Genomic DNA, 21,480 nt, shown 5'->3' on the forward strand with positions numbered 1-21,480 from the left:
TAATAGAGGTAACTGCTGCAGCCTACAGAGACAATTCAGCTGGAGTGGTAAAACTCTGGATTCTGGCAACAGACTTAGCTATTAAGATTTAAAAAGTGCAAGTGTTGGTCCTTTCTCTCTCAACTTCCCAGGCTCCTGGGTTATCCCTAAGATTCAATTCTTTTGAGACAGTCCTTGCCAAAATATAGAATGGAAATCTAATGCAAAGCAGTGTCTCTGAGAACGTGCAAAATGTTTTATCTGTCAAAAATCTTTAGCTGAGCATGCAGCTTCAAGCTTCTTAGTGTCTTTTTCCTCCAAAGCAGAGCCATGATTATCCTCCTGCTCCTTTTAAGAAGAAAAGTGAAGAAAGGAGAACTTGCTATAACTTGTTGTAAGCCACCCAGAATCCCTTGTTCTGTAAAATGAGATGAAGGATGGATAGATACTATAGATAGATATTCCTTGTTTCTTTAGGGATGAAACGAGAGCAGTTGCCTGCCAGAGGGGAAGAGTTAATTTTGCCAGTCCCAAAGGATTTCACGTCCACAACCTTCTGCAGAAGGTGCTTTTCTGACTTTTGGATCAATGTCTGGTGGAAAAGGATTGATTTTCCATTTCTGTAACAACAGCATTATCCCCTACTTCACCCTCTGGCATGGGAAGGTGAAAGACAGCTGCAAAGAAACAAAGGGGCCTCTATGAATATTTGTTTTTTCCAGTCACAAAAATGGGAAATAAAACCTCCAAAAGTGCACTTGGTGGTGGATCTAATCATCTACCTCAAGAGCTAAAGTATCTTGAAGCATGTACAGAGTTACCTGTCCTTGCTTCACTTCATATAAATGGCAATAATTCCTGCCCCAAATTCTCTATTTCAGCATGGGGTCACAAAGGATGGGAAGAATGAAGGAGCACTAAAGGAAAAAACCAGCCCTGCTGTAGATCTGCATCTTATTAAAGGTATCATTTTAAACCAGCTCTTATGTTACAGTATAAGTTACAGTACACAGTACAAAGAAAAATGTCTGAAAGGGGAGAATTAGTTCCAAAGTTATAATACCATTTAAAGCATCCTGTTACAAACATGTAATAAAAGATTAGGGGTGAGAATTGATCCCACAATCCAGCTCATTCAAGGATTTCCCCCCCTGGCCCTTGGTTAACTAGAGGTCATTTGTTCTTGGTAGGGAAATGGCATCGGGAGATTAAGATCAGGCAGCACCCTGGACAGCACCCACGGGATGATGGGGGATTTGAAATAGATTTTTTTTATTTTGTACGTTCGTCCTCATATATTGCCTTTTTTTTTTTTTGAGTTGGAAAGTATCCGAAGTAGGAATTACGTGGCTGAACGAGAGAAGAAAACGCATTCTATACGTGCTCGCAGGGACCCCTACATTTTTTTTTAGTTTTGTGACTAAAAGTAGTTTCGAGACGGCGAACCTGGGTACAAATTAAATTGGGAGATGAGTGTGGGGAGGCGGTAGGGGAAGAAACGGAGATGGGGGGGGGGATTGCGTCAAGGTCCCCTTTCGGCGTGCCAAGGGCATCTCTCCGTCATGGGCCTGCCAAGTCCCCACTCCCTCCCCCCCAACCCGCAAGGCACAGCGGGAGGGGGGAGCGCATCGAGAGATCGCTAGTGGTTTCACGTGCGAATGCCTGCTTGCGCGCGTCTTGCGTGTAATGCAGCAAGGGTCAGGCAGCCCAGCTCCCGGCGGGACTCAAGGTCACCTGCGGAGGATGCAGTGGTCAAGAGATCGCTCCCCCTCCCCGAGGAAGCAGGCCGGTGGTTGAGGTAGGAGGCGCAGGGGAATCTCCCGACCCACCTTCGTCCTCTCCCATGGGCTCGTCCCTCCAAGTGCAGCACAGCAGCATCAACCTCATGCAACCGCCCCCGCCTGGCCCGGACAGGCAGTAGCAGTAGCAGCACGGCGGCGGCGGCGGCGGCGGGCAGCGGCGGCGGCGGCGTCTCCACCTCCGGCCCGGCGGCGCAACGGAGGGGGCAGGGCGGGCGACCGGGCTGACTACGCCGGCTGCAGACTCACCCGGGCCGACTACGAGGCAGCGCTGGGAAAATGGGGCGGGGGGAGGGAGGCGGGTCTAAACCGGAGAGCGAGCGAGCCAGCAGACCCCCCCCCTTCCCTTCCAGCCAATGCAGAGCGCCAGGCGAGCCAATGCCTGGAGGCCTGGCCCCTCCCCGCTCGCCGGCTGCAGGAGCTCGTGGCTGGGGGAGGGGAGGGATGTCCCGGGCTTGCGGCCAGTCGGCGTTCGGAGCCACGCGCCGCGCTCGGCCTTGGCGGAGGAAGAGGGTGCGAGGATCCGGGGATCAGTCCGCCGAGTGCGGCTGCGGAGCGCCTAGAGGCACTTCTATATAGAAGATAGAAAAACTCGTTGGGATGGAGGGGGTGGGAAAATCGATCTCCTCCGAGCTACGAAAGCAACTTACCGTACTTTAAGGGGGGAAGCCCGGATCGTCCAGGCTGTCCCTGAAGGCCTGCTTGGCTTCGCTGAAGCCAGGACAACTCCTGGGCTGCGTGGAAGAAAAGCCCTGCGGCCGGTTTCAGGGTGAGGAAGGTGTGCATTTGGGGAAAAGTTTTTTTTTCTCTCTCTAGCAGTTGTCACTTCCACTCTCGCCCCCCCCCCCATATAGGTAGTCCTCGACTTACAATAGTTCATTTAGTGACCATTCAAAGTTACAACAGCACTGAAAAAAGTGACTTATGACTGTTTTTCATACTTTACGACCATTGCAGCATCCCCATGGTCAAGTGATCAAAATTTGGATGCTTGGCAACTAGTTCATATTTATGATGGTTGCGGTATCCAGGCTCGTGTGATCAGTTTTTGCAACTGATTTCAAGGCTTTGGTTCAGCTCCCAAATCTTAACAACCATGTTACTAACTTAACGACCGCAGTGATTCATTTGTGGCAAGAAAGGTCATAAAATGGGGCAAAATTCACTTAACAAATGTTTCCCTTAGCAATAGAAAGTTTGGGCTCAGTTGTGGTTGTATGTAGAGAACTACCTGTAATCTGTACTAATAGAGTGTTCCCCTTTTGCACCTTCACAACAATCCTTCCAGATAGATTAAACTAAAAGAAATACATGATATTCAACTTCACACAGCATGCTTATTTGTAATACGGGTAGTCCCCTACTTATAACCATTTGTTTCGTAATGGTTTGAAGTTACAAGAACACTGACAAAAGTGTCTTAGGACCATTTTTCACACTGACGACCATTGTAGCATCCCCACCATCGCATGATCCAAATTTGGATACTTGGTAACTGGCATGTATTTTACATGACAGCTGTACTGCCCCAGGGTCATGTGATCACCATTTGTAACCTTCCCAGTTGGCTTCTGACACATAAAGTCAGATTTTCTTAATGACCACAGGGTTCATTTAATAACTGCAGTGAATTGATTAACAACTATGGCAAGAAAGGTCAAAGGTCAGCTCACTTAACAACTGCCTTGCTTAGCAATGAAAACTGTGGGCTCAATTGCGGTCGTAAGTCAAGGACTACCTGTATATGATTTGACTTAGCTAGGCTGAATTTATTTGTTAGAGTTAACTGCAGTTAAATTTCCTGCGTAGTTCCTGGTGTAGTGAATGGCTATGGAAAGTAAGTACAGTAAGTCCCAGGTACACCCTCAGAACTGGAGATGGTCCCAGAATTATGAAGAAGCAGGACCATTAAAGATTTAAGCCACATGAGAAATTTTAATTCAGAAAATTATGTATTGCGCAGAATTAGACAGGTTAACTAAAAGACTAAAAAATCAGGATGAAACAGATTTTTACCAGATATGGAACAAATTCTATAGATGGTGGGGAAAAAACCCCCAAAATAGGGAAGTTATTGTAATGAGATAAGTCAAGATCGAAATTAGAAGGATGTTATTGTAAAGAGTTCTGTCTGTAATTAATGTCAGTATGAATTGAGATGTTTGTCAAATGCTGACTTACCACGTTCAATGTTTTTAATTTTTTGTTATTCAATAAATTAAAAAATAAAAATAAAAAAAGATTTAAGCCACATGTAGGCTGAGCTCACAAAATTCATTTACAGCAGTGGTTCTCAACCTTTTTAATGCCGCGACCCCCCAACCGGTCGTAAGTCGAGGACTACTCAACCAGTCGTAAGTCGAGGACTACTCAACTGGTGCAGCACCGTTTGCAGAATGGGACTTTTGGCGAGCTCAGCATGGCAGAGACAGCCTGGACAATTCCTATTGGCCTTTGAAAGCCAATAGAATTAGACTCTATTCAAGATTACATAGGAATAAAACCTGATAAAAATGTATCATGCTATCGACTGGATCCTTTATATGAAAAGGCAATATATAAATTCTACTTCCAGTCATGACCAACCAGAAACTTCAGGAAAGTCCATAAGACAAAAAATGTTTATCAGTTCCCAGCATCAACTATTCAGATATGTTGCCCTAAAACATGTGGTTCCAATTACTTATAATGCCTATTAGTCACTATAAACCCTCCACTTCACATATACATTTTTTTAAAAAAAAAGATAAAGTCATGAGCCATGGGTAGATTTGCATTAAAAGACCAATTTACTGAATACGTAACATTCATTGGAGAAATTTGTATCCCCTCCCCTTGTATCCCCTGCAATTCTGGGTGGTATACAATAAACCATACAAAAATGAAATAATTTTGGTTAAGATCAATGAACAACTAGTGATTGATGATTAAGGAATGACATTTATTATGATTCTGCAGGCACGAACTCATTCTGGCCCCAACACCTGAGCCAAAAATAGAATAGAATAGAATAGAATAGAATAGAATAGAATAGAATAGAATAGAATAGAATAGAATAGAATAGAGTTGGAAGGGACCTTGGAGGTCTTCCAGTCCAACCCCCTGCTCAGGCAGGAAATCCTATACCATATCAGACAAATGGTTGTCCAATCTCTTTTTAAAAACTTCCAGTGTTGGAACATTTACAACTTCTGGAGGCAAGTTGTTCCACTGATTAATTGTTCTAACTGTCAGAAAAGATTGAAGGCAAACGAGGTCCAGGCAGAAGAAGAACATTGTGGCTTCAAAATCTAAGGGATTGGTTTGGACAAAACTCAGCAGCACTTTTTTGTGTGGCGGCTGATAAAAACAGGATCGCCAACATGATCGCCAGCATCCGATAACGGATATGGCATAAGAAGAAGAAGAAGAAACTGTCAGAAAATTTCTCCTTAGTTCTAGGTTGCTTCTCTCCTTGATTAGTTTCCATCTATTGCTTCATGTCTTGCCTTCAGGTGCTTTGAAGAATAGCTTGACCCCCTCTTCTTTCTGGCAACTCCTGGAAGACTGTTATCGTGTCACCCCTAGTTCTTCTCTTCATTAAGCTAGACAAACCCAATTCTTTATATGTTTTAGCCTCCAGTCCCCTAATCATCTTTTTTGCTCTTCCCTGCACTCTTTATAGTCTCAATATCTTTTTTACATTGTGGTGACCAAAACTCAATGCAGTATTCCAAGTGTGGCCTTACCAAGGTATTATAAAATTGTATTAATACTTCACCTGATCTTGATTCTATCCCCGTTAATGCAGCCTAGAACTATATTGGCTTTTTTAGCAGCTGCAGCACACTGCTGTCTCATATTTAAGTGATTGTCCACTAGGACTCCACGATCCCTCTCACAGTTACTACTGTTAAGAAAGGTACCACCTATGTTATATCTGTGCATTTGGTTTTTCTTGCCTACATGTAGAACTTTTTTCACCATTGAATTTCATTTTGTTAGATAGCGCCCAATGTTCAAGCCTGTCAAAATCCTTCTGTATGTTAAGCCTGTTTTCTGGAGTGTTGGCTATTCCTGCCAGCTTGGTGTCATCTGCAGATCTGATGAGTTCCCCATCTATCCCCTCATCCAAATCATTGATGAATATGTTGAAGAGTTCTGGGCCTAAAACAGAGCCTTGTGGTACCCCCCTGAATACTTCCCTCCATGTAAATGAGTTCTGTTGAGGACTACACGTTGAATGTGATTGGTCAGCCAGTTACGAATCCATCTGGTGGTGATGCTGTCTAACCCACATTTTTCTATCTTACCAAGTAGTAGGTTATCAATGCCTTACTGAAGTCCAAGTAAATTATATTAACAGCATTTCTCTGGTCCACAAATTTTGTCACCTGGTCAAAGAAAACAGTAAGAAGTATATGCTGTGTATATCCTGCCTGTTTGTTTAGGTTTTGCCCAGTATATTCTGCTAACCCAGAAAATGCATTGTTTGATAATCAGGATAAACATGCTCTAACACATTTAGAGTAATTTATTCTAATAAGAAGGGCTCAGATATTAATAGAATTAAAATCTTAATTCTATTAAGATATTAATTAATTAACTGAAGTATAAGGTGAAACCTGGAGTTGATATTTTCAATAGTAGCTATAATCTTGAATGTAATTTATAAAAAAAGTCAACAATAACAGATAAATATATTCACATTAGGTGGGTGGTTTTTGCTTTGTTTAAGTCAAGGATAAAACATAGCCTCAGAGTTGCTGGAGGTAAGCAACTGTATTCTGCTATCAAGGCTATTGGGAAATTAGGTCCAGATCTAATCAGGTGAGTCAATACAGATAGTCCTCAACTTATGAGTACAACTGAGACTAAAATTTCCATTGCTAAGCAAGGTGGTTGTTGCGCCTGATTTTACTACCTTTTTTGCCACAGTTGTTAAGTGAATCTTCTGGTTGTTAAATGAATGCGATTACCCTCATTGACTTTGCTTGTTGGAAGCTGTGCAGAAAAATTGCAGATAGCAACCATATGATGTGTTGGATGCTGCAACCACTGTAAATACATCCAGGTTGTCAGGCACCCAAATTTTGATCACATGACCCTGGGGATGCTACTATAGTTGCAAGGGTGAGGACTGATTGTAAGTAACTTTTTTGAGTGCTGTTTGAACAGTCACTAAATGTATGGATGTAAGTCAAGGACGACTATCTTTTCTGAAAAGAACAAGAGAAATAAAAAGAGAGAGAGAGATTACCTTTAAAACATTATTTATTAGTCAGGTTTTATTTATTTTATTTTTTGGAAAGCAGTTACTGTTCTTCTTTATAAAAAGTGTCCCATCCCAGTTACATCAAAGTGATTAAACATGAAGATGTGGAGCAGGTTGGCTGGTCATGTACAGGGGTCCCTGGCCAGCCCGTTCATTGGGAGCTGGACGATGTCATGCTGGCGCCCACGTTAGGTATGGTATGGATCCTGTGGCCTGGCCGTGCTAATCCACCCAGGCCTGGCAGCCAGCAGAAGCTCCAGGATTAAGGCTAATCCCATTGGCACTGACAGCTTGGCCTGAGCTGCTCCCCTCCAAACGGAGGCAGTGTGTTCAGGGGGAAGGGAAGAATGGCCTGGCAAGGGGCTCATGGCAAAACTAGGGGCGTCCCCCCCACACACTTAGATCCAAAGAGGAGCCAGCAGAGATAGACCAGGAAAGAAGCAGGCCAGCTGGCCGACGGCTCCTGTCCCCCCACTTGTGGGCGCGGGGCTCAGGAGTGGGTTAAAGTGCTCAGGCTGCCCCCTCTGAAAGCAGCCCTCCTAGGCTGCAGCACCAAAGGGCCCCAGGGAGCTGAAGGCAGGGACGCTCCCTGTGGGATGGTTGTAGCACCAGTGAGAGGGAGGGGGGGCCAGCCGGGGGTGGCAAGGCATGGGGCTGTGTTGGCAGCAGCGGTGGTGGAATCTCTGCTTTTCTCGGGGGTGGGGGGGTACATTCGAGACCAGGCAGTAGCACCAAAGTTCATGAGGTGAATGGTAGGCTGTCTGGGCTACTTCCTCTTCCGGCCGACTCCTCCTGAAAACAGAAGAGAGAGACAGAATGACCAAGCAATCCAGCAGGTGGCTGACAGGGGCCAAGGGGACTTGCCAACCCAGAAATGGGCCTGGGGATTCTGATCTTGACTGGGTGGATGCAACATTCTTAACCGGGTTCATTGAAGACTTAGTTGTTTTATTTGGACATGTTCAACTTCCAGTAGAAGAAAAATATGTGCAGCTCAAGGCTGAACTGTGGCCGCCTTGGTGCTCTCTGATCTTAGTTATTTGTTTGCAGGTATTTCCTTACCCAACTAAGTAGCTTCACCAGTGCCATAACCAAGCATCCAACCAAGCTAAGGGTACCAAGAACTCCATGCATACAGCTTGAATAACATTAATGTTCTTTGTTGTGTTTGTGGGTTAGTGTGATTTATTTAACTGATGATTCTGGAATTTAAACAGCAAAACCATTAGGCACAAATAAGAAGTTTGTTTTTGGATTTTGGTATTGAAACCTATAGTAGACAGCTTTTATGGCATGGAATAGTACCTGGTAGAATCTGCTCTGGGCTTGGAAACTAAGCAGGGTCAAACTCCCACCAGCTACTCCTGGACCTCTCCTGAGGATCCCCAACAATTGCCTTCACTGGTTCAGAAGACGATTACTGATGAACAGGGGTCAGAGGTGCTCAAGCATTCTCCAGCTAACTGGATAGAGCACCAAATCCATCCTGCTAGAATCAGATCAGCCAATCAGCTGCCCTGTCATCTTATTTCTGACTATCTCTGTGCATGGCAGTTTTGGAAATGACAAGAAATAGTAGCTCTCAAACAAGTTATCAGTCCAAGCTATAGGGCCACTTACTTTTGTAGCCAAGTGCCCCCAGGACTCCATAGGGCTTGGGAGGTTTACCTATGTAGAGTGAGAGAAAAAAAAAGGGGGGGGGTTCATTCAAGGCTAGTTAACCAGTTAATTTCTGGACTATCCTTTGCACTTTCCTCCCCCTAAAGTACTGCTCTTACCTCCATAACCAGGTACAACTCCACCTGTGAATCCCAAATGAGAGAGAAAACCTTGTTAGCATTTCTGTTACCCCTTTTTAGTCACCACCCCCCTTCCCACTATGCTAAGAATCCCTCAGAAAAATGAGCTCATCTAAAGCACGTCTTTGTCAGTGGCTGGATTCATGCATTGCAGTAAGCCATCATTTGCTGAACCATGATGTAAACACAAATGGCTGGTTCCATACAACATGCAAAGCTAAAATAGAAGAAACTGCAACATATACTCAGTGAAAATGAAGTAGTTTCTGGCTCTGTGAATTGTGGGAATGCAGCCAATGTGGGTTGAACTAGCCATGGATTTGAGAGCACATGATATGAATATGGCAGTTGTCTCATTAACTCAGGTTTAATAGATTATGAGAAACCTGGCCATTATGCTTTGAGTGTCATGTCAAGTGGGCCAGTCTATTTTCTTTACTAATAACTCCTGCAAGGATTTTGAAGGGGCATTGCTTTGTTAATAACAAAAATTAATGTTACTTAGGTAGTACGGTCACTGGGTAAAAAGCACCATTTGCTAATCATTGCCCTCAGGTCACAGGTTGGCTACTCTGGCCTGTCAAGGATTATTCAGCCCAGAGCCCCTTCTGGCATTTGGGTCTGCCAGGACCTGAGTCCTTCCCTCGACAACATACCTGGGTAAATAGGAGATAATCCAAAGCCAGGGCCAGTTGCTGCAATAGAGGGGAACAGGTAGGAGAAAGCATGAAAAGACTTTGAAGGGACAAGCATAGAGGACACTTGATTCACATAGTTAAATGAAGTATTGGAGAACTGAGGCAGCCAAAGATTTTGCACATATATAAAGAGGACTCTTGCAGTTAGAGTACCAAAAGCAGTGTTTCAAACAACATACTGAAAGTTAGCCAACTGTGTTTCAGCATTGTATGCTGGTTGTATCCTTCCATGTGGTCAGCTTATGCTACAGTTGTTTAATGTGATTCGAAAAGCTTGGATTAGCTGAATAAATTGTGATTAAGCTAAGCTATAGACAAGCACATGCAAACCCAGCCGGTGTGTCTCCTGACATCTTTGTGGAGTTTTTCAGCCCACGTAGCATCACACAAGTGTAGCTGTGGGCCTGTCAAAGCTTCAGATCCCACTATCTAACTAACATGTTATCTTTTGGTAGAACATTGACTCTTGAATTCCATTCCAATTTACAGCTCTCTGGTATATTATTTTATATAAACTTGGATATTTTTTTTTCTTCCTCTAGTTAAAAGGAAGAAAGAGAAATGCAGGAATTTGTTTGTCCTTAAGGAAACAATACACAAGATAATCCACTATGTTGGAACAAATGTGGGAAGATGGAAAGAATCTGTAGGTCTCTGAACATGCTCAATCTTTCTATCACCATGGCTGAGAGTCAGAAGAAAGGTAAGACCTTGTTCAATCATAGGAAAGGATGGTATTTTTCTCCATTGACTCAACAGCAATTCGAACACCAGCACTGGAACCCGCAGAAACAATAAAAATAGCTCTTTAGAAGGGCAATCTCACGGTGATCATTGATATAACTTAAATCAATGTTTCTCAACCTTGACAACTTTTAAGATGGGTGGACTTCCACTTCTAGAATCCACCAGCTAGCAATCTTTAAGATGAGCGGACTTCAGCTCCCAGAATTCCTTCCTGGCTGGAGAATTCTGGAAACTGAAGTCCACCCACCCACCCACCTTAAAGCATGTTGCTAGGGAATCCTGGGAGTTGAAATCCATCCATCTTAAAATGGCTAAGGTTGAGAAATACTGACTTAAATAAGTACGTTTCCAACTACCCATGCATGGTAGAATGATTTATCAAGTTATAAAAGTGTAGACTGAGGATAAATAGGAATGAGCTATTGCAAAATCTCACATCTTTTGTGAACTTTGAGCATGAACAACTTCTTCTATGAGAAAAAAGTCCTTTATGAGGATCTTTCGTTTTCCATTCTTGGAGATTTGGGTGTCACTTGAACTCTGAGCCTCCTTTCCCTTCTGCCATCTATGCTTCCTCCCCTGTTGGTAAACATCCTATTTTCTTATTATCTGGTTTGGGACTTCACCATCCCCTGGATACTGCAATCTTGTATAACAGAATGAGAGAAAAATGAGTAATTTCTCTTATGGCCATTTGGTTTAATTACCATAAGGTATTCTACTTGGGGCTGTTATTAGAGTGTATTCAGAAACTACAACTGGTCCAAAATGCAGCTGCCCAAATCCTTTTAGACTCATATTGGGAGCAAATTACACTGGTTTTGCTGACTGCTAGTTGGTTTCCAGGTCCAATTTAAAATGCTGACCTATAAAGCCCCCCCCCTCTCTGTGAGAGAGGTAGGGAAGGGGGGGAGCAAGGCAGTGCTGCTTTGGAAACTTTTAAAAATTGAATTGTTTCAGAAAACTTTCCCTTGATCTGAACTTTGCCATCTTTATTTCTATTTATGCTATTTGGAGGCTAAAACGTATCAAGAACAGTTGCAGGAATTGGGTATGTCTAGTAGCTTAATGAAAAGAAGGACTAGGGGGGACATGATAGCAGTGTTCCAATATCTCAGGGGCTGCCACAAAGAAGAGAGAGTCAAGTTATTCTCCAAAGCACCTGAGGGCAGGACAAGAAGCAACGGATGGAAACTAATCAAAGAGAGAATGACCTAGAAATAAGGAGAAATTTCCTGACAGAACAGTTAATCAATGGAATGGCTTGCTTTCAGAAGTTGTGCTCCATCACTGGAAGCGTTTAAGAGACTGGACAAAGTTCTGCTTGAGCAGGGGGTTGGACTAGAAGATCTCCAAGATCCCTTCCAACTCTGTTATTCTAATATTTAGTCTTATCATGTTTGTAGTTGTTTTATTCTATCCCAGATGTTTGTAGTCTGAATGTGTTCTATTTAAGCCTCCGAGAGTCTTTTAGGATTGCAGCATCATAGAAATATGTTAAATAAATAAAGATATTGTCACTTGAGGTTGGAGGCAGAGGTGAGCTCTACCTATGAGTGTAATAAGGCTGAAAGGTGATAGGGAGAAAGATACCTCCCTCATTTACTTAATAGAATTGTTGTAATTATTTTAGCTGGTTGTAAACCAATTCTGATTTGACTGATCTTGGAAGCTGGTTAGTATGTGGATGGCAATTACTTGTTAATACCAAAGTTAGTCACTAGACTGGAATTTTTTTTTTTTAAAGCAGCCCTAGAGAAGGCTGGCAAAAACATTTTACTATACTGCTAAGAAAACTGCATGGATATAATCAGTAAGAACTGGACTTTTTTTTTTTTAAAAAAAGAAAATTTTGAATTGGTTGTATAGGTACATTAGGGTTAAGGTATTTTGAAGGGGAAAATTTTATAGCCTGTTGTGGTCACTCAGGTTTCCTTCCTACATCATGAATGCATATTCTTCTATTTTGCATTGCAAGGAGCAAAGTTTGAAATTGCTCAAGGATAGATCTAAGCTTACAATGATTAAAACTGATAGCAGTATTTAAAATATAGGGCATGCTAGCTGGGGAATTCTGGGAGTTGAAGTCCACACATTTTTAAATGATCAAGGTTGAGAAACACTGATCTCTAAGTATTTCTACAAATCCCTATTTATTTATTTTTTAAAAAATGGTGGACCAAGTTTAACAGGTGCATTCCCACATTTCCAGCTTTGAAAAGATTTCACTGAGTTTCAGGATGACACAGATGTGGCTATAATTCCCACCCTGAATTGCCCTCCCCCTGCATCCCATCAGAAGCATCTTTGCCCACTGCGGATCAGACCTCCGGTTCCGGCACCACCTCCATAACCGGTTCCTCCCAGTCCGGGGACTCCGAATCCTCCTCCAATGCCTGTTTTTTTTTTTTTTTTAAAAAAATCTCCATCAGAAACAAACCATATATCAAGTTGAAATGCAATAGGGAAAATTTGTCTTTTGGACTGATTGCATTTGAATCTACCAGGAAGGATCTTGAAGAGAATTAATGCTAATTTTTTATGTGTAAAAAAGGATAGTGAATTTAAGTTACATTAAGAATTGCCAAACACTTGGTTTAAATCTTGGCGAATTAATCCATATCTGAATTAATTAATCTGTTTAGTATTAATAAGAGTTGAAGAAGCCCACTAGAGGCTACAGTACTAATAGCATAAAAGTCAGAAATTTTCCTGATTCTTCAGATGATTTGGATTTAAATTCCCATGTATCCCTTCCAGCAGAGCCAATAGCAAGGACATGTGAATGTTGTAGTCCAAAATATCAAACAGTTCTGGGCTAGGGCCTTCTGTGGTCAGCATAACATTAGAAGCTAATGGTGTGAAATGATAATTATCAAAGCCCTATAGAAATCCTGAATGTGTCCTACCCAATTGTTGCTAGTCCTGAACATCCTAAAACCCAGTTTGCCGTTCAAGCACATCTAAGAGAGGCCTCTTTTGGCCTTGGCTAATCCTAATTTAGATAGCAGAGTACTGGGCCAACTGTTCTAAGAGGACCTACAGGATCCACTTGATGATCCATTCTAGGAGATCTGAGAAGAGTTATGGGTTAGTCTAAGGAACAACAGGTAACTAATAGTATGAACATAAATGTTGGCAATCCCAATAGGAGAAGATGAAGTCAAAGTCAGGGAGGTGATCAACATTCATGGTGGCCATTTGAGAACCAAAGCAGGACATTTGGCACTGCCTCTATTCTGGGAATCTGATCCTCCAATTAAAGAGCAGACTTCCAGGACAGTTTGATATGGCCTGGGGAATAACATTGGGCCTTGCAGGTCAAATGCCTGACAGCTCAGCTGGGCTAGAGAAAATTCTTCAAGTTTATAGCAACAGAATCTGTGTGACAGATCCTAATTGCTTTCATTCATCACACCCTGCCAAACATATTGTGTTGCATCCTTTTCTCGTATTGACAACTCTGCATATTCTGGAGTCAGGAAGAATCCAGGCTCAGCCCCTATAGCTAAAGACTGAGCCATAATACCTAAGTCAGTTCCAGCAGTTCCATACTTTGGACAACCATCTTACCTGCCACGCCAGTTCCACCCAATCCAGTACCTGGGATACCTGTCAAAGACAGGGAGCAAGTCTCAATGGTGAATCCATGGCAATTCTTTTCTCTCCTGCAGGCTGGAGGCTTCCCAGATGGCAGCTACATCCACTTTTCCATTTTTTTCACTCAAGAGATGTTTTGTCTAGAGCCTGCTTTCCCTAATGCAGTTTTTCTTAACTGTGGCAACTTTAAGCTGTGTAGACTTCAACACCCAGAATTCTCTGGGAGCTCTGGCTGGGGAATTCTGGGAGTTGAAGTCCATACAGCTTAAAGTTGCCAAGATGAGAAACTTTGTCCTAATGGTTGTTCTGAGCCAGTACAAGAAATCAGAGAGCAACCATTTGGGAAGGCAAAGCTTTTGGCCCTTTGGGTCAGGAGAGTTGCCTCCAGATACATAAAGGGGGAAAAAATCTGTGCAAGAACAGAAGGGATCCCATTTGTTTTGGTAGGGCCTGAGCAGGACAGCTTCCTGCTAGAATGTATCCAGATGAATATGTCGGTGGCTAAGAAGTGCCATTTTGGATCAGTCCTATGCAGTTAATGTATGCAGAAATTGCATAAACCAAAAGTAACTTTATTCTAATCTAGTTCTGAGTAACAGCAAAAAAAACAAAAAAAAACAAAAAAAAACATTTATTTTGCATCATCCTCTCACCCATTATGCTCCTTGGCCTTCTCAAAGCTAAATGTGCCACTCACTCCCAAAAGATTGTTTTTCCTGTTCTGGGCTGATTTTTTTTTCCTTTTGTGCTCCCTCCCTCCCTCTCATTCTCTCTCTTTTTCTCTCTTTCACTTTCTCTTCCTTTCATAGACATATTGGTCTGTACCTATTTCGAGGAGTTAACATGATGAATTACAAGCATTTTTTTTCATTCTGCAGAGATACCGTATTTAGGTGGTTTGACTCCTGTTTGTCCTCCAATTATGGGAATGCCTGTGAGATAAGAGGAAATAATTCCCATCAGAACCCTTTACCAGAGATAATTTTCACCTGTCAAAATGGGAAATTGTGAACTGGACTGATTCTCTAGGAAATTACTCCTGTCTCAGGAAAATCTGAGGATTACAGGTACCGGTAGTCCTTGATTTTCAACCATTTTTAAACAATGATTCAAAGTTGCAATGGTCTAGGAAAAAGTGACTTACAACCCATTCTCAAAGTTATGATTTTCCCACTAATCCTGCATTCACATAATTACAACTTGGGTATGTGGCAACTGACTCAAATTTCCAATAGTTGCAGCGTCTAAAGTCAATTGGGGAAGCCAGATTTGCTCAATGACCTTGTCGTTCACTTAATGACTTTGACGTTCGCTTAAGAATCATGATAAAAATGGTCATGAACTTGGGTTTGGTCACATGATGACATTTAATAACTGTATCACTCAGTCACTGAAATTCCAATCCCAATTGTGGTCAGAGCCATGGTGGCACAGTGGTTAGAATGTAGTATTGCATGCTGACTGCCGACTGCTAGGAGTTCGATTCTGACCAGTTCAAGGTGGACTCAGCCTTCCATAAAATGAAGACCCAGATTGCTGGGGCTATATGCTGACTCCATAAACCACTTAGAGAGGGCTGTAAAGCCGCACTGTGAAGCAGTATATAAGTCTAAGTGCTATTGCTATAAGTTAAGGACAACTTGTACTCAATGAAGCACAGACCTGCACCAGGAAGTCTGCCCCCAGGTATGACGCCACCTCCAGGTATGACACCACCTCCAGGAAGGACGCCACCTCCAGGTATAACGCCACCTCCAGGAAGGACACCACCTCCAGGTATAACGCCACCTCCAGGAAGGACGCCACCTCCAGGAAGGACACCACCTCCAGGAAGGACGCCACCTCCAGGAAGGACGCCACCTCCTGGCACGAAACCTGTTGTACCACGTATAATGAGTTTGATTTTTTTTTAATTGAGGTACAGACAATATTAAATAAGAGGAAAAGAGGAAAAGAAAAAGATCAGATGTTTCCCATTCTGGCCTTTCATCTCCACTGTTAGGTTTAGATAGTTTCACATAGGTCAGGCATGTCAAACTGCTGGCCCATGGGCCGGATGTGTTACGTCGAAACCGCGCCCACCCCATTGCCGGCAATGGGGAAAAAGTCCCGATATGTCGCGCGATGTCACATGACGTCGCAACTTTGATATGCCTGACATAGGTGTTCTACTCCTGTTATATTCCAGCTTAACAAGGAGTGTTTTTAAGAAATCCTAAAATGGCAGTATCTCCCCTTTGCTCTTGCTTTTAATTTCTTTGTGCGTGTATGAATCCGTGTAACTGATTCATACATGAATACCGATAATGTGTTAAAAAGCCGTGCTTTTTATGCAATCATATATCTGAAAGTTTTCTTTGTGTTACTGTATCTCCTTCTGACCCAGACAGGCTGTCACTTGACACTGTCATTATCAATTGGTTTGGTGCTTGTGCAAGACAAGTTTTCCCACCTCATTCCCCACCAATGAAATAGTGACCAACAAGAACCTTTCTGATTGAAGTGATGCAGCTACCCCAATCCTAAAATACTCAAGGGCAAGATGTACAAAGGAGGGACTCCATGCAAAAATTAAATTAAATTTATATTTAATTTCAATAAGATAACATACATTAATTACCATCACAATTAATAATGTTCCCTGCCAGTTACTTCCAAAAGTGATAATTCAGTTGCAAATTTTAGATGGTTCTGAGAACCCCATTCAAAGCTTCCAGAAGCCACATGCAGCCCTAATAGCCTTAAGGTGTGCACTTTCCCTATATAGGGTATCAAAATAAATTCCTAATTTCTGCCCTTGGCCCAATTCAGAAATGGCATTGTGGAATAGAGGAACTCATAATTGATCTTGTCAATTTGGCATTTATTCTGAAAAGGTGCAGAGCCTTTTGTTAACTGGATTACAAAGAGAAAAAATTATATTTCCCAAGAAAAGCTAGCTTAAGTAAGGATGGATGCAGACCAAACTCACCATATTTGGCTGCTTTGGCGGCTGCTTTCGCTGCTGCAGCAGCTATTCAAGGTATTAGGAGAAAGAAGAACAGAAGAATTAAGCAATCAGAATGCGAGCAAAGTTCAAATCTCTAATATCTCATTAAAGCAGTGCTTCTCAATCTTGGCAATTTTATGATGTGTGGACTTCAACTACCAGAATTTCCCAGTCAGGAGCCAGGTGGATGGACTCATTTACAGTCTATGGCAGTGGTGGCGAACCTATGGCACGGATGCCAGAGGTGGCACTCAGAGCCCTCTCTGTGGGCACGCACACCATCGCCCCAGTGCTAGGACTTCAGCTGGGTTTTATAAAACCTTTTTGCTTTAGGCCTCTGCCAGCGTGTGCAAAAAAAAAAAAAAAAAGGTTCAATCTGTCAATTTAAACTTCTCGCGGGAAAAAGAAAGATCTTTCAAAGTTGGAATTGATTGATTGAACTTTTTAGTCCCACCCAGTATGCCGTTATCACCACAGCCACGCCCACCCAATGGGCCAAGCCCACCCAATGGGTCACACCCACCCGGCACCCAACAATGCATAAGTGGATTTGGGGTTGCAGTTTGGGCACTCGGTCTCTAAAAGGTTTGCCGTCATCCAGATCATGGTTGTCCCAAAGATGCTTTTTCAAGAGGCAACTGGACTTTCTTGTTTTTCTTTGAAGATGTTTTGCTTCTCATCCAAGAAGCTTCTTCAGCTCTGACTGAATGGTGGGGAATGAAAGGATTTATATTCCTTGCAGATGGCTGGTCATTTGCATTCTTTTAGAGAGTCGTTGAGGCCACTTGGAGGTTTATCTGTGTCCTCAAGGTCACCTGAATAGTGCAAATGGGTGTGGAGCCTTCTTGGAACTGCTGAAAGGACTGTTGTAGACTGGAGATAGATGATATTGTATCCTTCCCCCTCTTTGAGAGAAGGCTGTTCAATTTTGACACAGATGGCCTCTTTGACCCCCCTTTCAAATGAGAGGTCCTCTCTGTCCAAAATGTGGACTTTGCTGGCTTCGAAAGAGTGGCCTTTGTCTTTTAAATGCAGATGGACTACTGAATCTTGTTCTGATAGGTTTGTTCTCTTATGTTGTGCCATGCGTATATGAAGTGGTTGTTTTGTTTGCCCAATGTACAGATCTGCAATGTACAGATCTGCACATGTCCATCGTCTTATCTTTTGTTTTGTCTTGGCTTGATTTGGTAAGGTTTGATTTTGCTTTGTTTTGCTTTGGATTTCATTTGATTTGGTTTTTATTTGATTTTGCTTTGATTTTGGTTTTGACAGGCAGATCTACCAATCTTTTGAAACACCACTGACCATGTGTTTAATAACAACAATGAAAAGGCTAAAAACAGTATACAAGCCATATTTCTTTGTCACAGTTTTCACTGATGGATCTCTGATTTTTTTCTATAAACCAGTGTTTCTAATCTCAGAAACTCTAAGAGATGCAAACTTCAAACTGGTTTTCTGGCTGGGAATGTCTGGAAGTTGAAGCCCATGTATTTTAAAATTGCTGAGATTGCTACTATAAACAATCCCGTCTTTTCCTGGATTTCCTGCAGCAGTATTTGAAAATCAAAATCCCAAAGGTAATACAGAATAACACTGCTTTGACTTGCAATACAGCTTGCCAAATACCTGAATAGAATTTGCATTTCAGCATTTCTAAATAGGAAAATAGAAACAATCTTGGAGGGGGTGCCTTAGTTATGGAATTCTTTGCTATTAAGGCTTCCTTGATCCTCTCCGATTAGCTCTTAGGAGGATAGGTAAATATTTGCTATTGCCAGAAATATTTATGCTGCTGGGGAACTTGTTTTGTTCCTTGCCATTATTAATTAAATTTCTAAGGGCATTTCAATGGTTTAGCTTAGTTGCCTTGTATTATGCTGATCAGAAATTCTGCTGTGTTCTCAAAGAAATACTAATGTGTCTGAGAATAATAAAACGAATATAGCTGGTAATAAGTGTTGGCATATAGAATTACTTACTTCCAGCTCCTGGGATTCCTCCAATGCCAGGCACAAGTCCACCACCAGCACCAGGAACCAGGCCTCCAACACCACCAGCACCAGGAACCAGGCCGCCAACACCACCAGCACCAGGAACCAGACCTCCAAAACCACCAGCACCAGGAACCAGGCCTCCAACACCACCAGCACCAGGAACCAGGCCTCCAACACCACCAGCACCAGGAACCAGGCCTCCAACACCACCAGCACCAGGAACTAGGCCGCCAACCCCTCTTCCAGGCACAAGTCCTCTTGCTCCACCAGCTCCTGCTAAGGCAAAGCAAACATTGTTAAGAAAGAGACAGTTTTCTGTTCCATTGTGTAAGAGCTGAAGTTCTCCAAGGACGATATTCAGTTCAAAACATGAAGCCTGTGTTCTTTGTACTTTCTCCTACACCACCACCTTTTTTTCAGCATGCTTGCAGGTGGCTACTTGTATTCTTACTATAGTGTTTTTTTCTTTGCAAAATGAGGCTGCTCAATGATGCAGCACTTTTCTGCAATTGTTTGTGTCTCCCTCCCCACAACTGTACTGCTAAATGATGCAGTGATATTCTCGTGGGGAATTGCAGATCTGTGTATTGGACTAGGTATTTTGCCCTTCTGCTATCATACCATCTTATGCAATTTCTTCAGCTTCAAAGAAAAGCCAGATCAAAGGTTGGGCATTTCAGCTACTTTCCACACAATGCTTATGAGCCTCACATTTATAAATCTATTATCTGTCACTTAAATCAGTTGTACTGTATTCCTGGAAATTCTACAGTGTAGGCATAAAGCTTTTCATTTATAGCAGAAGAAAGCAAGTGTAGTGATGAAGGTTTTGGGCTGGGATTGGGGAGATCCAGGTTCAAGTCCACCAACAGCCATGGGTGATATTGCTCTAGTGACTCAGACTAACCCTCTTCAGGGGTTGTTATTACAGCAATAAAATAAAGGGAGATTCTCATGTAAGCGTTCTTGAGCATTTGGAGGAAAGTGGGATAAGCTTACTGGTTCTAGCAGTAATAATAACAAGCATCAACTTATTTGCTGGTTTCATCATCCCGCTTTTGACCCATGGTAAATACATAACTTTTGAGAAAGGTCTGGTGAATGTAGCTGCACTTGTATGGCTGTATTCATACACACACATATTCTGTTTTTAAAGTCTGTGGTTCTGCATGATATGCTGAGCCACCAAGGATCAATTATTAAACGATGATTAAGGAGAACCAAAGCCATAGATGATGAGAGACAAAAAAATCTGAAGCACCTTTTCTGACTCACACAGTTTATTGGCAGGTACAAGCTTTTGTGAGCTGCATCACAGGCTCTGTGCCTCTGATAAAGTGCATTGCAGTTCACAAAAGCCTATGCCTGTTAATAAACCTATTCAGAAAAGGTGCTACCAGATTCATCCTGATTTTTTTTCACATAAACTAACATTCATACAATGTGTATAACAGGAAATAAGAGAGGGATCTAGGACAGAGTCCTCTTCAGATGCTATGTTCTCTCCAAAGGACACAGTCTCCTTGGAGCACAGCGCTGAGTGGTCCCTTTGTCCCAGTACTTCTAACTCAGTGAACAGATTTTTCTAAATTGTTGCCTGTGCTGGACTGAAGTGACCTTACCATATTTTGCTGCTTTGGCAGCTGCTTTTAGAGCAGCTGCAGAACTTCCCGGAACTGCAAATACAAGAAAAATAAAGATAAGGTCTTCATCAACACCTATTCTGCATAGTTCCCCAGTTCCTCGCAGGATTGGGAATCACCCCAATGGCAGCCTAACTTCAGCTGAATAACCATGAAACCATGATTGCAAACTCTATATGAGTCAGCAGGGTGTTGTGGTTTCCAAAAAGGCAAACACAATTTCAGGCTTCTTTAGTAAACATAGTGTCCAATCTATGGGAATAATACTCAGCTGAAGTTTTGTACCAACTGTAGGCACCAAATTTTAAGGAATCAGAGGATTCAGAATAGTTTCAGAAAAGGTCAACAAAGATAATAACCTGAAACAAACAGAGATTGAAGTTGTTAAGCATGTTTCAGCCTTGAGAAAAAGAGCCTGGAGAGAAATATGGTAGCATGCTTCAAATATTTAAAAAGCAACCACATAGAAGAAAATCAGTAAAACTTGTTCCTTTATCATTACAGACTGCAAGGACATGGAATAATGGATTTAAATTAAAGGAAGGCTGCTTCCAATTGAATGTTGGAAAAACTACCCAAGGGTAAGAACAATTGAAGTGTGAAATACTGGTAGGTTCTGGATGAGCATTCCCTGGATATGTTCATCCAGAAACTGGATGGCCACCTTTTAAGAGATGCTTTAACTTGGATTCTTGCACTGAACAATGACTTATTTATTTAATTCATTTATGGAACAAACTTACATAGCTGCTCATCTGCCAGAAGCAATTCTGGGTGGCAAACAGGTTACAATGCAATTCCAATTCAACTCCTCACCTCCAATTTAACCTAAATGTTGATATGATCTAACTTGCATCCATAAATCCACCACCCTAGCTCCATCAGATCGGAGCTCCAAAGCCTAGGGGAAAAGCTAGGTCTTCACTGCTTTCCTGAAGACCAACAAAGTCTGTACTGTATCTGTGGGGAAAG

General features: G+C 42.3%; 2 protein-coding genes across 6 annotated transcripts in view; both read right to left on the reverse strand.

The window, feature by feature from the left end:
• LIMK1 (LIM domain kinase 1) overlaps positions 1-2,026 on the reverse strand; it is a 48,357-nt gene extending 46,331 nt beyond the window's left edge. The window contains 1 exon segment of the mRNA XM_039346252.1: positions 1,809-2,026. Within this exon segment, the coding sequence (XP_039202186.1) occupies positions 1,809-1,866 (58 nt within the window). The 5' untranslated portion in view covers positions 1,867-2,026.
• A 4,987-nt stretch (positions 2,027-7,013) lies between these two features.
• Positions 7,014-21,480, reverse strand: part of ELN (elastin) — an 82,152-nt gene continuing 67,685 nt past the window's right edge. For 3 of the 5 annotated variants that reach the window (XM_039346256.1, XM_039346258.1, XM_039346253.1), the window contains 11 exons: positions 20,488-20,541; positions 18,851-19,141; positions 16,848-16,889; positions 15,539-15,751; positions 14,761-14,808; positions 13,850-13,888; positions 12,604-12,672; positions 9,488-9,526; positions 8,811-8,834; positions 8,653-8,700; positions 7,014-7,824 (listed from right to left, as the gene is read on the reverse strand). In XM_039346256.1, coding sequence (XP_039202190.1) covers positions 7,799-7,824; positions 8,653-8,700; positions 8,811-8,834; positions 9,488-9,526; positions 12,604-12,672; positions 13,850-13,888; positions 14,761-14,808; positions 15,539-15,751; positions 16,848-16,889; positions 18,851-19,141; positions 20,488-20,541 — 893 coding nt within the window. In that variant the 3' untranslated portion in view covers positions 7,014-7,798. The remainder of the gene's footprint in view (positions 7,825-8,652; positions 8,701-8,810; positions 8,835-9,487; positions 9,527-12,603; positions 12,673-13,849; positions 13,889-14,760; positions 14,809-15,538; positions 15,752-16,847; positions 16,890-18,850; positions 19,142-20,487; positions 20,542-21,480) is intronic. The other 2 variants (XM_039346254.1, XM_039346257.1) reach the window with 2 other exon arrangements.

The sequence above is a fragment of the Crotalus tigris genome, unplaced genomic scaffold, assembly GCF_016545835.1.
Source record: "Crotalus tigris isolate CLP2741 ecotype Arizona unplaced genomic scaffold, ASM1654583v1 scf7180000017987.690289119674:8195010, whole genome shotgun sequence".
NCBI classification, from domain to species: Eukaryota; Metazoa; Chordata; class Lepidosauria; order Squamata; family Viperidae; genus Crotalus; species Crotalus tigris.